At 41.9% G+C, this 13,279-nt stretch overlaps 3 protein-coding genes and 1 long non-coding RNA gene across 6 annotated transcripts in view; 2 read left to right on the forward strand and 2 right to left on the reverse strand.

The window, feature by feature from the left end:
* gmeb2 (glucocorticoid modulatory element binding protein 2) overlaps positions 1–5,718 on the forward strand; it is a 7,907-nt gene extending 2,189 nt beyond the window's left edge. The window contains exons 4-10 of the mRNA XM_083569481.1: positions 181–305; positions 1,005–1,108; positions 1,650–1,804; positions 2,302–2,373; positions 2,684–2,821; positions 3,090–3,212; positions 3,288–5,718. Of these exons, the coding sequence (XP_083425607.1) occupies positions 181–305; positions 1,005–1,108; positions 1,650–1,804; positions 2,302–2,373; positions 2,684–2,821; positions 3,090–3,212; positions 3,288–3,853 (1,283 nt within the window). The 3' untranslated portion in view covers positions 3,854–5,718. The remainder of the gene's footprint in view (positions 1–180; positions 306–1,004; positions 1,109–1,649; positions 1,805–2,301; positions 2,374–2,683; positions 2,822–3,089; positions 3,213–3,287) is intronic.
* LOC310741562 lies at positions 4,138–6,335 on the reverse strand. The gene is made up of 2 exons (XR_014537982.1): positions 4,381–6,335; positions 4,138–4,335 (listed from the first exon to the last, which is right to left on the reverse strand). It is a non-coding gene; the product is annotated as an uncharacterized lncRNA (long non-coding RNA).
* Positions 6,336–6,358: 23 nt separating this feature from the next.
* LOC310741561 (glucocorticoid modulatory element-binding protein 2-like) lies at positions 6,359–8,355 on the forward strand. 3 transcript variants are annotated; one of them, XR_014537980.1, is made up of 3 exons: positions 6,359–6,554; positions 6,630–7,957; positions 7,988–8,355. XR_014537980.1 is itself a non-coding variant. In XM_083569483.1 (2 exons), the coding sequence occupies exons 1-2, from the start codon at positions 6,470–6,472 to the stop codon at positions 7,193–7,195; spliced, it is 651 nt and encodes a 216-aa protein (XP_083425609.1). In that variant the 5' UTR covers positions 6,359–6,469; the 3' UTR covers positions 7,196–8,355. The 3 variants fall into 3 exon arrangements, 1 of the variants encoding a protein (XP_083425609.1); XR_014537981.1 differs by having other exon boundaries at positions 6,630–7,953; XM_083569483.1 differs by having other exon boundaries at positions 6,630–8,355.
* Positions 8,356–9,294: 939 nt separating this feature from the next.
* pdyn (prodynorphin) lies at positions 9,295–12,572 on the reverse strand. The gene is made up of 3 exons (XM_083569482.1): positions 12,323–12,572; positions 11,343–11,478; positions 9,295–10,135 (listed from the first exon to the last, which is right to left on the reverse strand). The coding sequence occupies exons 2-3, from the start codon at positions 11,457–11,459 to the stop codon at positions 9,554–9,556; spliced, it is 699 nt and encodes a 232-aa protein (XP_083425608.1). The 5' UTR covers positions 11,460–11,478; positions 12,323–12,572; the 3' UTR covers positions 9,295–9,553.
* Between the last annotated feature and the right edge of the window lie 707 nt (positions 12,573–13,279).

Genomic DNA, 13,279 nt, shown 5'->3' on the forward strand with positions numbered 1-13,279 from the left:
GGGTTTATGATGTTCGTCATTTCCCTGGTATTTCGGAGTAAAGCAGAGCAGTGCAGCAGGTGACGTGTAGATGGAGGTGGTGTGTAATAATAAATTCCATATGTTTTTTTTCCCCTACACACACACACACACACACACACACACACACACACACACACACACACACACACACACACACAGTGAAGTTCTCAGGAGACGTGGACATAGAGACGGATATCCTTTACCAAATAACCTGTGGAGACAGCAAGGCCGACCTGGTGTGGAAAAAATTCGTCTGCCCCGGGATCAACGTCAAGTGTGTGCAGGTGAATGAGTCACGTGTTCACGTCACAGGTTTCACTCAGTGGCCTTTCAGTGAGAACATTTATTGCTTTCGCAGTCATACATACACACACACACACACACACACACACACACACACACACACACACACACACACACACACACACACACACACACACACACACACACACACTCCTAACAATTCAGCCTGTCTATATTATAATAAAATATAATAATATAGAATAATAATTATTATATATAAATAAATAATATAAAAAAATATTTATTTTTATATATTTATTTAAAATGGAAGTACACAGAAAGTTCTTTGATATTTTTTTTCCCCCTTAAAAACAGCTCTCAATGTGTTTCATTTGTTGAAGCAAAACGTTTAAAATCATATTAAAACAATAAACGTGTTGATAAAAAAATCTCATATCTTCGTTAAGTACATTTTATTGCTCCTTATGTGTTTATTAAAAAAAAAAAAGCTATAGTAGTCAATGTAAAACAATGTAAAATTGAGTTTTATTTACAAAGCGATCCCTGATATTTTTCTGGTGAGGAAACAGTCCGAGCTTACTCTTTTGTAGATCAAGTTTTGTGTGATGATTTGTTCTTGATATCGCGTCTGACCCTTGAAATTGCAATTTCGTGCAAAAAAAAAAAACCCGTGGTCCTCATAAAGCACTCCCATCACCTCTAATGCTTTTATGTTCCAGTTCAACAATCACCTGATCAGCCCCAAGGAGTTTGTCTACCTGGCTGGAAAATCCACTCTAAAAGACTGGAAGCGAGCGATACGGCTCAACGGGACGATGCTTAGGTGTGTTACTCTGAAGCGTTGAGAAAATCGACTCGTTTAATTCCGTAACGAGGGTCATGTGACCACTGGTTTTGGGTGAAGCTTCTATTTGTGCAGCGGAGAGATTGTTCATAAAGCTGTCATATTTCTCAGGAACCCAGTGTTCTTATCTTTATAAACACAACCAAATTAAATAACTTTAAAAGCCTCAAGATTTTTTTTGTGTTTGTTTTTAATATTTAAATATTAAAGAAGGAGCGATGAGTGTTTGTTAGGAACCTTAATGGAAAAAAATGCTTTTGAAGGTGAAATTCCTCCATGAAGCTGTTTGGGAAGATCGTTCAGAGAGAAAATCAAATTAAACATGTTTAATACTTTATATTTTTTTGCCCATTAAATTTATTTTAAACACGAAATAGCAAAGACCTTGTGTGACCACTAACTTGCACTGTTAGGGGTGCACTAACTTGTGCACTGGTCTTCTTCCCCCCCATGTCGAGGAATATGTGTGAAAAAACCCTCATACACTCCTGACTTTTGGATGATGTTTTATGTCCTGTAGGAAGATCATGGACTCGGGCGAGCTGGACTTCTACCAGCACTCGAAGCTGTGCTCAAACACGTGCCGCAGCACCAAGATCGACCTGGTGGGGACTCGAGCGTCTCTCAGCGGCCAGACGTCCACCGAGACGGCACTGACCTCCTCTTCTACTGACGGTACCGCTCCGTTATACTCGTAACATTTACATCGCAGTATTTCAGTGATATCACACCTGCTCTGATACACACTGTTACAGAGTTTCAGATTTCTCGTGAACAATACATTAATATAAATATTATTCATTAGAGGTCGACCGATTCATCGGGTTTATTAAATATTATGAATAATATAGTTGATAGTTGATTGCTGGAACTAAAAATCACTACCGATAGTTTTTCCGGGTTGCGTTATACAGTACAAGAGTGGCCTCTAGCGGCGAATCACTGACACTACGTGCTGTTTATTTATTATCCATTTTGGATTTAACTGTTTTTATTCAATTTGGAATTTGAATGCATGTCTTTTATTCTTTCCTCAATATTTATTGATATGATTAATTATTTATTTCATCTACCACATTTTCATGATTCAGTCAATTTCTTAAAAAAAAAAAAAATTATGTTCGCTACGCTGTGAACGTCCGTATCGCTAATCGTATATATGCTTAAAACAGTGAACGGATGTCCAGCCACGCTAACGACGGAAAACTCCGAAGACGGCACTGAATGGGTCACGGCTATAGGAGGTGAGTCGATTTAGTCGTTATTTGTCCTCGTGATTTCTTTCTCCATTATCTTCTACACACACAGGAGTGAAACCCCGAACTGCACGGATCGGATAAGATTGTGTTCGACTTCTTATTCATCAGGCTGCAAATAAGGAGCTGGTCACATGATCATAACATCTGTAGGGCTGTAGGAAGTCAGTAACGTGCCAAACGTGCATTAAATGTGAAATGCGCTGCTCAAAAAGAACACATTATGGTCAGGTGTCCACTAACAGCCGAGTAATGAAATTGTCCCTTGTTTCTTTAACACCTTTCCGTTTGCTCTCAGAGGACACCATGACATTCTGGAAAGCTCTGAAGGAGGCTGGACTGCTGGAGGACATTGTGGAGGATCTGCAAAAAGAGATTGAGGAGATCCTTAAAGGCCTGGAGGAACACATCAAGGAACCTCCACTACAGGTCAAAGGTCAGTGGTGGTATATAAATTTTTTTTTTCCTTTTTTTTTTCTCTTCATGCTACGTTTTTTTTTTTTTTTTGCTTGCACGCTCGACAGTGACCGTTTGAGGAAATCCATGCTAGCTTATTTCCATAACATTTTCGAGATGTTGAAAGTTAGAAACGCCTTGATGTTTTGCCCTGAAGATCTTACACAGCACTATTCGATGTTCTCCACGGATCGCTACACGCTTTCTGCCTTGATATATGCGAGTCCTGTTTCTCGTTTATACTGCAGACGCGGCTCTGCTCAACAATATCGTTCAGAACTTTGGGATGCTGGACCTGGTGAAGAAAGTGCTGACCAGCCACAAGAGCGAAATGGATCGTTGTCGGGAACAGTACACACAAAGCCTGGCAGGTGAGCGATTTCCGTAACTTCCATTTCAATGTCCTCCGAAAGCGCCGTCTTTTACGACTCCGATTTCATTTGTAGCTCTGGAGCGCCAGTGTGACGAACACCGCAAGTGCGCCAAGGAACTGAAGAGCAAATCGCAGCACCTCAATAACGTCCTCATGAACCTGACCCCCGTCGCCACGCCACCGCCGCCTCCCAAGCGCCCCAGGCTCACCCGTGCCGTCTCCGGTCCCGCCACGGTCATGGCTCCGCCTGCTCAGCCCACCCAGTTCACCCTGCCCATCACCCAGCTCACAGGCATCCCACTGGACAAAATCCTGTCCGCCCTTGGAGGCTCTACCCCTAATCAGTCACCCTTCTTAGGAGGCTACACCGTCCTGACGCCTCCCGGAGGAGAACTGCAGTCCGACATGTCCAATCTGACCGTGCTGAGCTCAGATGTAGCAGGAGGCTCCGCCATCGTTAAAGTGCTCAGTCCCTTTCAGCTGGTCACACTGCCCACTCTGCAGAACCTGGCAACACCAGCAGGGGGCAGCACCATCATGGCAGTGCCTGTGAGTAGCACCACAGTGGAGACACTTGGAGCTCAGGTGGAGGAGATCGCTCCGGGGAACGCTGAACAGCAAAGCAAAGACAATCAGTAACATCCACACGCAGGGAATTTTTTTATTTTTATTTTTTTTCTTCAAAGGAAATATGTTTGTTTGTTGGATCATTGAATTGTTTTTGTCACGTCTTTTCACACCGCTAGGCATAAAAAAAAAACCCTCTGGATGCCGGTGTTTCCCGGGTGCCCCTGCACGTACACTCTCAGGAGAACAATAACGGCGTAAAGCCACCGCGTAAAAGCACTGCGTTTATTTCCTTATTTTATCAAAGTTTTGTTTCATAGCCCTTTTCTCAAATCGGATATTTTTTGGTGTGTAATGTTGTAAATACGCTGCTGCAACGTTCCTCCGAATGCTTTCGTGTTACCGATCAGTGTTATTCCTTATCCCCCCCCCCTCCCCTGATAAAACGTTTCAGCGAAAGACTCCGCGTTTGTTTTCAGGGACGTGTTTTTGCTCTTTGTCTTTAGGCAAAAGTTTGTGGACCCCTGAGCAAAAGATATCTGATATTTGTGCTCCTTTTTTTTTTTTTTTGCGTCATTCACCGTTCTCAGGTGTTCCACTAGATTTTGAGGAGATTTGTTCTGGCCTGTCTTTCTGTAGTGTGCATTAATAATCCACATCTCAATGTTAGAGCTTTAGGAAGTGTGTGTGACGTGAGTTATAAACGTGTCATAAACACCAAAACACACACGTAATTCATAGAGTACACGTTTAGTGAGAGAAAATCTGTCAGTGTAATTTATGCGTGTCTATGCTTTTATCTCTGTGTGTGTGTGTGTGTGTGTGTGTGTGTGTGTGTGTGTGTGTGTGTAGTACTCTTCTTGATGTACACCCTTTTAAGCCTTATGCTCCGTTATCGATCATCTCCCACCTTTCTTCCTTTCAGCAGAGCTCCGAATCTCCATTTCTGCTCGGGGTTTTTTGTGCCTCAGTGTGAATACACGAATAGGAACGGAAGGTCGGCGCGCGGGTTGTTGAGATGAACAGCACACAAATCTGCGGCTATGCAAAACAGGAATTTGGTAGGAAACCTCATTAGCAAAGCTGATTCCGCTCCTGATTGCTAGTTTTACATTCAGGGCATTCAATCCATGCTGTCAGAAATGCTACCGCTAATGAAAGCACGCAGGCAAACGATGCGGGTGGGGTCTCCACTTGTTGAAAATAAAAGGTTAAAAACTCGTGAGGGGACTTCGGGTGTCTTTGTCTACGTCGAACCCTGTACCAAAATCATTTTCCTGTTATAATTCAGGAAGCCATCAAATTATTGAGTCATCAAATGACGACCGAGACAGAGGGCGTGCGTGTAATGTAGTCTGAGGTACCCCAGCAGCCATGTTTGAGTCGTTCTAGAAGGATAGAAGAAAAATGGATTTGATCTAACATGCTTTGACCTGCCACTCATCGTTCACCAACACCTTATTGCCAAAGTGTATGCAAAGTGTATGCTAATCATATGCTAATCCTCATAAATATTAGTGTGTAGGTATGTATATCTGTGCACATGGTGTCCTGTTCTGGATTGGGGTTCCACTTCATGCTCACTGTTCCCAGGAGGACCAGGATAAAACTCAATGAACCCTTAAAGGTTCTTTTGACATCTGGTCTGGAGAACTCTAAAATCCCAATTAATTTAAAACCGATAGCGAGTATACAATCTGAAGCCTTTCTGAAGAGCATTTTTATGTTCTGTATTTAACTTATTTTTTTTAGAACTATTAGCAGCACTGAATGGACAAACGTTTTGGACCGGACAATTTGAAGAACCCTCGAAGAACTCATCTGAGAGAAGACTGTGTTTATAATATACTTAAATTTTTTTATTTAAGGTTCAATGGCTGTCTTAAAGGAATAGATTTATTAAGAACCCTGCAATAAAACGTCTTCCTTTTACAAAACCTAGGAATTAAATAAACTTTTACTAATCCAAAAAGCGTTCATGTGAGAATTTGCTGACTGTAAAGGGTAGTTATTCTATTGTTGACCAGCAGGTGGTGCTACAAACTTCTGGTTTCTTTTGAGAAGACAAAAAAAAAAAAGTTTGTATTGAATAATTTATTCAACTTAAAATAATAAACTTTTGGTTAATATTCTCTTAAGTGAGACAAAAGTCCAGCAAATCAAGGTCTCGCCCTTTATTGTAATTTTAAAACAAGCATTAAAATACAGCACGCATCGTATTCGTTTACATCTAACAGCAAAAATGGCGGCGGCGTTTAAATACACGAATGCCATAAAGAGCGGGTCGTACATTGGATACAAGGTCCAAACGTTTAGCAGCATATTTTTTTTGGCTAGTACAATAAAAAGTCGTGAGACTTCATGAGCCTGTATAAGTTCAGCTACCTTTTTGTTTTTTTGTTTTTTTTACAAAACAACCTAAAGACCAAATTCGTTGTATGACGACGGCTCCTCGTCAGAACGCACCGAAATTTTAAAATGGCGGCGTAAAAAGCCACCATATCTCTTCTGGTTGTCCCAGTTTAATTTGGGACGGATTCTTCTCATAAAGCCCTGAAGATCTTACACAGCACTATTCAATGTTCTCCACGGATCGCTACACGCTTTCTGCCTTGATATACGCGAGTCCTGTTTCTCGTTTATACTGCAGACGCGGCTCTGCTCAACAATATCGTTCAGAACTTTGGGATGCTGGACCTGGTGAAGAAAGTGCTGACCAGCCACAAGAGCGAAATGGATCGTTGTCGGGAACAGTACACACAAAGCCTGGCAGGTGAGCGATTTCCGTAACTTCCATTTCAATGTCCTCCGAAAGCGCCGTCTTTTACGACTCCGATTTCATTTGTAGCTCTGGAGCGCCAGTGTGACGAACACCGCAAGTGCGCCAAGGAACTGAAGAGCAAATCGCAGCACCTCAATAACGTCCTCATGAACCTGACCCCCGTCGCCACGCCACCGCCGCCTCCCAAGCGCCCCCGGCTCACCCGTGCCGTCTCCGGTCCCGCCACGGTCATGGCTTCGCCTGCTCAGCCCACCCAGTTCACCCTGCCCATCACCCAGCTCACAGGCATCCCACTGGACAAAATCCTGTCCGCCCTTGGAGGCTCTACCCCTAATCAGTCACCCTTCTTAGGAGGCTACACCGTCCTGACGCCTCCCGGAGGAGAACTGCAGTCCGACATGTCCAATCTGACCGTGCTGAGCTCAGATGTAGCAGGAGGCTCCGCCATCGTTAAAGTGCTCAGTCCCTTTCAGCTGGTCACACTGCCCACTCTGCAGAACCTGGCAACACCAGCAGGGGGCAGCACCATCATGGCAGTGCCTGTGAGTAGCACCACAGTGGAGACACTTGGAGCTCAGGTGGAGGAGATCGCTCCGGGGAACGCTGAACAGCAAAGCAAAGACAATCAGTAACATCCACACGCAGGGAATTTTTTTATTTTTATTTTTTTTCTTCAAAGGAAATATGTTTGTTTGTTGGATCATTGAATTGTTTTTGTCACGTCTTTTCACACCGCTAGGCATAAAAAAAAAACCCTCTGGATGCCGGTGTTTCCCGGGTGCCCCTGCACGTACACTCTCAGGAGAACAATAACGGCGTAAAGCCACCGCGTAAAAGCACTGCGTTTATTTCCTTATTTTATCAAAGTTTTGTTTCATAGCCCTTTTCTCAAATCGGATATTTTTTGGTGTGTAATGTTGTAAATACGCTGCTGCAACGTTCCTCCGAATGCTTTCGTGTTACCGATCAGTGTTATTCCTTATCCCCCCCCCCTCCCCTGATAAAACGTTTCAGCGAAAGACTCCGCGTTTGTTTTCAGGGACGTGTTTTTGCTCTTTGTCTTTAGGCAAAAGTTTGTGGACCCCTGAGCAAAAGATATCTGATATTTGTGCTCCTTTTTTTTTTTTTTTGCGTCATTCACCGTTCTCAGGTGTTCCACTAGATTTTGAGGAGATTTGTTCTGGCCTGTCTTTCTGTAGTGTGCATTAATAATCCACATCTCAATGTTAGAGCTTTAGGAAGTGTGTGTGACGTGAGTTATAAACGTGTCATAAACACCAAAACACACACGTAATTCATAGAGTACACGTTTAGTGAGAGAAAATCTGTCAGTGTAATTTATGCGTGTCTATGCTTTTATCTCTGTGTGTGTGTGTGTGTGTGTGTGTGTGTGTGTGTGTGTGTGTGTGTGTGTGTGTGTGTAGTACTCTTCTTGATGTACACCCTTTTAAGCCTTATGCTCCGTTATCGATCATCTCCCACCTTTCTTCCTTTCAGCAGAGCTCCGAATCTCCATTTCTGCTCGGGGTTTTTTGTGCCTCAGTGTGAATACACGAATAGGAACGGAAGGTCGGCGCGCGGGTTGTTGAGATGAACAGCACACAAATCTGCGGCTATGCAAAACAGGAATTTGGTAGGAAACCTCATTAGCAAAGCTGATTCCGCTCCTGATTGCTAGTTTTACATTCAGGGCATTCAATCCATGCTGTCAGAAATGCTACCGCTAATGAAAGCACGCAGGCAAACGATGCGGGTGGGGTCTCCACTTGTTGAAAATAAAAGGTTAAAAACTCGTGAGGGGACTTCGGGTGTCTTTGTCTACGTCGAACCCTGTACCAAAATCATTTTCCTGTTATAATTCAGGAAGCCATCAAATTATTGAGTCATCAAATGACGACCGAGACAGAGGGCGTGCGTGTAATGTAGTCTGAGGTACCCCAGCAGCCATGTTTGAGTCGTTCTAGAAGGATAGAAGAAAAATGGATTTGATCTAACATGCTTTGACCTGCCACTCATCGTTCACCAACACCTTATTGCCAAAGTGTATGCAAAGTGTATGCTAATCATATGCTAATCCTCATAAATATTAGTGTGTAGGTATGTATATCTGTGCACATGGTGTCCTGTTCTGGATTGGGGTTCCACTTCATGCTCACTGTTCCCAGGAGGACCAGGATAAAACTCAATGAACCCTTAAAGGTTCTTTTGACATCTGGTCTGGAGAACTCTAAAATCCCAATTAATTTAAAACCGATAGCGAGTATACAATCTGAAGCCTTTCTGAAGAACATTTTTATGTTCTGTATTTAACTTATTTTTTTTAGAACTATTAGCAGCACTGAATGGACAAACGTTTTGGACCGGACAATTTGAAGAACCCTCGAAGAACTCATCTGAGAGAAGACTGTGTTTATAATATACTTAAATTTTTTTATTTAAGGTTCAATGGCTGTCTTAAAGGAATAGATTTATTAAGAACCCTGCAATAAAACGTCTTCCTTTTACAAAACCTAGGAATTAAATAAACTTTTACTAATCCAAAAAGCGTTCATGTGAGAATTTGCTGACTGTAAAGGGTAGTTATTCTATTGTTGACCAGCAGGTGGTGCTACAAACTTCTGGTTTCTTTTGAGAAGACAAAAAAAAAAAAGTTTGTATTGAATAATTTATTCAACTTAAAATAATAAACTTTTGGTTAATATTCTCTTAAGTGAGACAAAAGTCCAGCAAATCAAGGTCTCGCCCTTTATTGTAATTTTAAAACAAGCATTAAAATACAGCACGCATCGTATTCGTTTACATCTAACAGCAAAAATGGCGGCGGCGTTTAAATACACGAATGCCATAAAGAGCGGGTCGTACATTGGATACAAGGTCCAAACGTTTAGCAGCATATTTTTTTTGGCTAGTACAATAAAAAGTCGTGAGACTTCATGAGCCTGTATAAGTTCAGCTACCTTTTTGTTTTTTTGTTTTTTTTACAAAACAACCTAAAGACCAAATTCGTTGTATGACGACGGCTCCTCGTCAGAACGCACCGAAATTTTAAAATGGCGGCGTAAAAAGCCACCATATCTCTTCTGGTTGTCCCAGTTTAATTTGGGACGGATTCTTCTCATAAAGCCTCCGTATCTTTTCTGGAGCTCCTGCTGGTCGGGTTGTTCTTCAGACTCGCTTCTTTTGGGAACGAATTTCCGCCGGAATCCGCCGTAGCGCTTCACCTCGCTCCGAGGAAGCGAGTTGTCGTAAAGTCCCATTTCGTTCTCCGAGGTGACGTCTTCGCCTTCCATGTCCTCGGTCAGCTCGGGCGCGTTCCTCTGGATCACTTTCAGCACTGCGTCTCCGTATTTCTTCGCCAGTAAGCCTTTCTCGATAGCGTTCTCCCTCCAGGGCGAGGTCAGCAGGTTCTTTTTGTTTTTCTCGATCCTTTTTATGAATCCGCCATAGCGCTTCACTGGGTTCGACGCCGCCGGCTCCAGCAGCTCGTCCTCGGGTCGTTCCCATAAAATCTTCTCGCACCTCTCCAGCTCAGTGCTGGACGCAAGCGTTCCTTCACACTCTAAAGTGCACGTCTGATTGAGGAGAGGAAAAAAAGAAAAGTTGGAAAGGATAAGAAACAAAACAGGCTTTTTTAGTAGCGGTATGATGGGTATGATTTTTCAAGCGTTACTAAATGCCTTTTTATCCTTTTATAGTTACTTTTAACGAGATCCTGTTATTACTTATTACTACATCACAGCTATAAACATTGATCACACCACATAAAATCCATTTATTATTAGTCCTGGGTGATGTAGACCATCGTTCAGACAAATGTCGATGAGCTGTTGCTATAGAAACGATAAGTTGCTATAACCTCTGCTCAGAGATGCAGCAGCTTCCGACCAATTAGAATCGAGAACTCGATGGCGATACTGTACACTTAGAATGGAATATTTCTCCCACGTCGATGCAGCACAAATTCAGACAATATCAGTGCTTCGACTCTCAAACTTTAGCAAAAGAACCGCAACACAATCAGGAACATTCTCTCAATTTCACAGATGTGGTGTTTTCATGGCTTTTTCTCATGTATCTTCAGAAGTCTCCTTGAACAATAATGTCACAGGACATTATATATATATTTTATTTTATTTTTTTATTCACCTCACACACACTTCAGGAGGTTCGGAAGGTGCACTTTTGTGTTTTCGACCAGCAATCATATGGGTTTAGTAACATTTTGTTTCCTAAAAGGGTCAAGGGTTTTATTTATTCAATAAACGGGAAAAAGAGCAATAAAATCTTTCGGAAATACATCCTCCTTTACATTCTCAGAAAACAGGGGTACTAAGGATTTTTTTATTACCCTTAAAGATCCACTAGAGGTAATAATAGTCTATGGTTAGTTATATTACTGTAAAGCACAGGAACACTATGATCCCTAACAGATCAGGAGACCATTAAAGGTTAGTTTGGTACTAAAACTAGACAAAATAAAGAAGGATGAGAAACAGACTGGAGACTGGTTGTATTCCTAAATATGACCTTTCAGCTCTTATCTTCTGTTTTACTCTCATTTTATTAAAACAGAAAGATTCAGGGGAGAGAAGGAAAAAAAACCAAACACAAAAATGTCGGGAAGTTTTTTTGTTTGCTTTACAATCCTAATCGTCCTGCGTTTTTCTTCTATTTATTTCAAGCCTTTCTGCTCAGCTACAGGTGGTTTCTTTTATAAAGAAGATGAAGAAGAAGAAGAAGAAGAAGAAGAAGAAGAAGAAGAAGAAGAGACGATCTTACCAGCAGGTTGAGAGGTGAGTCGGAGATTTGCAGAGCGCATTTGAGACACTGTTCAGAGCAATCAGCCCAGGAGAGAGAAGGCAGGCTGAGCATCAACACCAACACGTACCACTCCATCTTATTTCTTCAGAAGATTCTGTACAGAAGAACAAGCAGATTTCGTGTGCAGTTTGTGTTAGTTAGTGTTCTCCTGCAGGCAGGAACCGACCTCTGATTCTGGTCTGATCTCAGCAGGAAATGCATTCTTTAAAAATTACAATGGCGACTTATTAGGAGACAGAGAGCTGATCTTTAAAAAGAAACCAGAGGGTTTATTTTTCAGGTGAACAAATAACCAAAAAAAAAAAAAACCTCCCAAAGCGTTTTAGAAACCGTGCGTAAAAATGCGAGAGGATTGAATTTACATTACGCACTCAAATAACTCAAACTGGTACTCAAACAGAAACGCTACTCAACTGTCCCTTGGTTTATCGCTTTCTATAATTAACATTTGCAGTGTATTTTGCATAAGGATATTTATTGCATCTTTAAAGCTTTGCATTTAAAACAAATAAACACCGTACATTATTGCACATCTGTATTTCCAGATGCGCCTTTTTGTTATAAAGGTTAGAAGATCCACATGCTGCATTTTAAAATCTTGAGAAGTACGACGGAGAACATAAAACAGTCCATTGTTCAGGAGTGGAAGTGTGAAGTTCAGGGGGAAAAGATGCAACCTGGTTTTTGTGCAATCTAAAATATTAATAAAGTCCAGGCGATAAATAAAATGCTGAATGTCCAACTACAATCTTCACCACAATGGACTTCATTCAGGACTGTTTAGGTTTTTATAGAAATAGTTGAAATAAGCATATATAGTATGAGTAATATTAGTGATAATATAATAATATGAATAATCAGCGTGAGACTAAGAACACAAATGAATGCGCATCTCTATATATTTGTGTATGAAAAGTTGCACAAAAAAAAAGTGTTACCTGGTTTGTACACTCCCTTGTTTTTCTCTTCAAGTGCAATAGTGCAAATCCGACAGAATGAAACAGTTGGTGAAGTGGTGCACCTTCTTCTGCAGCCTCCTGCCTCCTGAGCTCTGCTCTTTATTCCTCCGTGTGCCCGCTGCCCACCTTCTCTTCACCCACTGGCATCACAGTGCCCGCCTTCATCTGACCAATCGCGCAAGAATCCCAGCGCCCACCAACACACAAACACACACACACCCACCCACTGACCCACCCACAAACACACACACCGCACCGCACCGCACCACCGCTCTGTGCGCTTTTTACGCACCCTTCAATCCATCCATCTTTCCATCCACTTCTTTCATAACGAGGCACAAAGGAACCTTGAGGACGTCTTCTCCTCTTACCTCCCTGCTGGGTGTGTCTGAGTGTTTCTGAGAGTAATAACCTGAGAGGTCTGCGTTAATTAACAGCAGGGTTACACGTGAAAAGCGGCGCGTTTGGAGACACGGGTTATGACGCAAAGCGTTTTAATGAATAATAAGTGGAAATTACGCCACTGCTTGTGGTAGTGATGGAGCAGGAGCAATCCGAGATCTGACCAATTGCTATGAATCATTCACAAAGTAGGGATTTATTCAGGACGCTTGTTTCCAACGACTGACCAAAGTACATTATTGGTATATAAATAAATGGAATCAGACCTAAAAACAACCAGATACAAAATACTAATTCAATTTCAACATTGGACATTGTCCCAAAGCAGCACTAAAAGAAATAAATATATTCGACTCAAAAGGGAACCCATCTTCATCTCAGCAACACTGAAATCGAAAACTGCTTGTAGCCCCAAGACACTTTAGCAAACTGTATATATTAATTACAGTCCAAATCAATTCTCACGGTTCTTAAGTTTAACCCTTCAGAATAATCTCATTGATCTTCAGGCTGTTCATGAGAAACCATCTCCAG

This window comes from Silurus aristotelis (genome assembly GCF_946808225.1).
Source record: "Silurus aristotelis genome assembly, chromosome: 19".
Taxonomy (NCBI): Eukaryota; Metazoa; Chordata; class Actinopteri; order Siluriformes; family Siluridae; genus Silurus; species Silurus aristotelis.

Excerpts from the sequence above, each read along its gene's own strand:
- pdyn (XM_083569482.1), bottom strand. The coding sequence starts at position 11,459 with ATGGAGTGGTACGTGTTGGTGTTGATGCTCAGCCTGCCTTCTCTCTCC. Across the intron at positions 10,136-11,342 it reads ACTCACCTCTCAACCTGCTG|ACGTGCACTTTAGAGTGTGA; the intron begins GTAAGATCGTCT and ends CTCCTCAATCAG.
- LOC310741561 (XM_083569483.1), top strand. The coding sequence starts at position 6,470 with ATGCTGGACCTGGTGAAGAAAGTGCTGACCAGCCACAAGAGCGAAATG. Across the intron at positions 6,555-6,629 it reads GTACACACAAAGCCTGGCAG|CTCTGGAGCGCCAGTGTGAC; the intron begins GTGAGCGATTTC and ends TTTCATTTGTAG.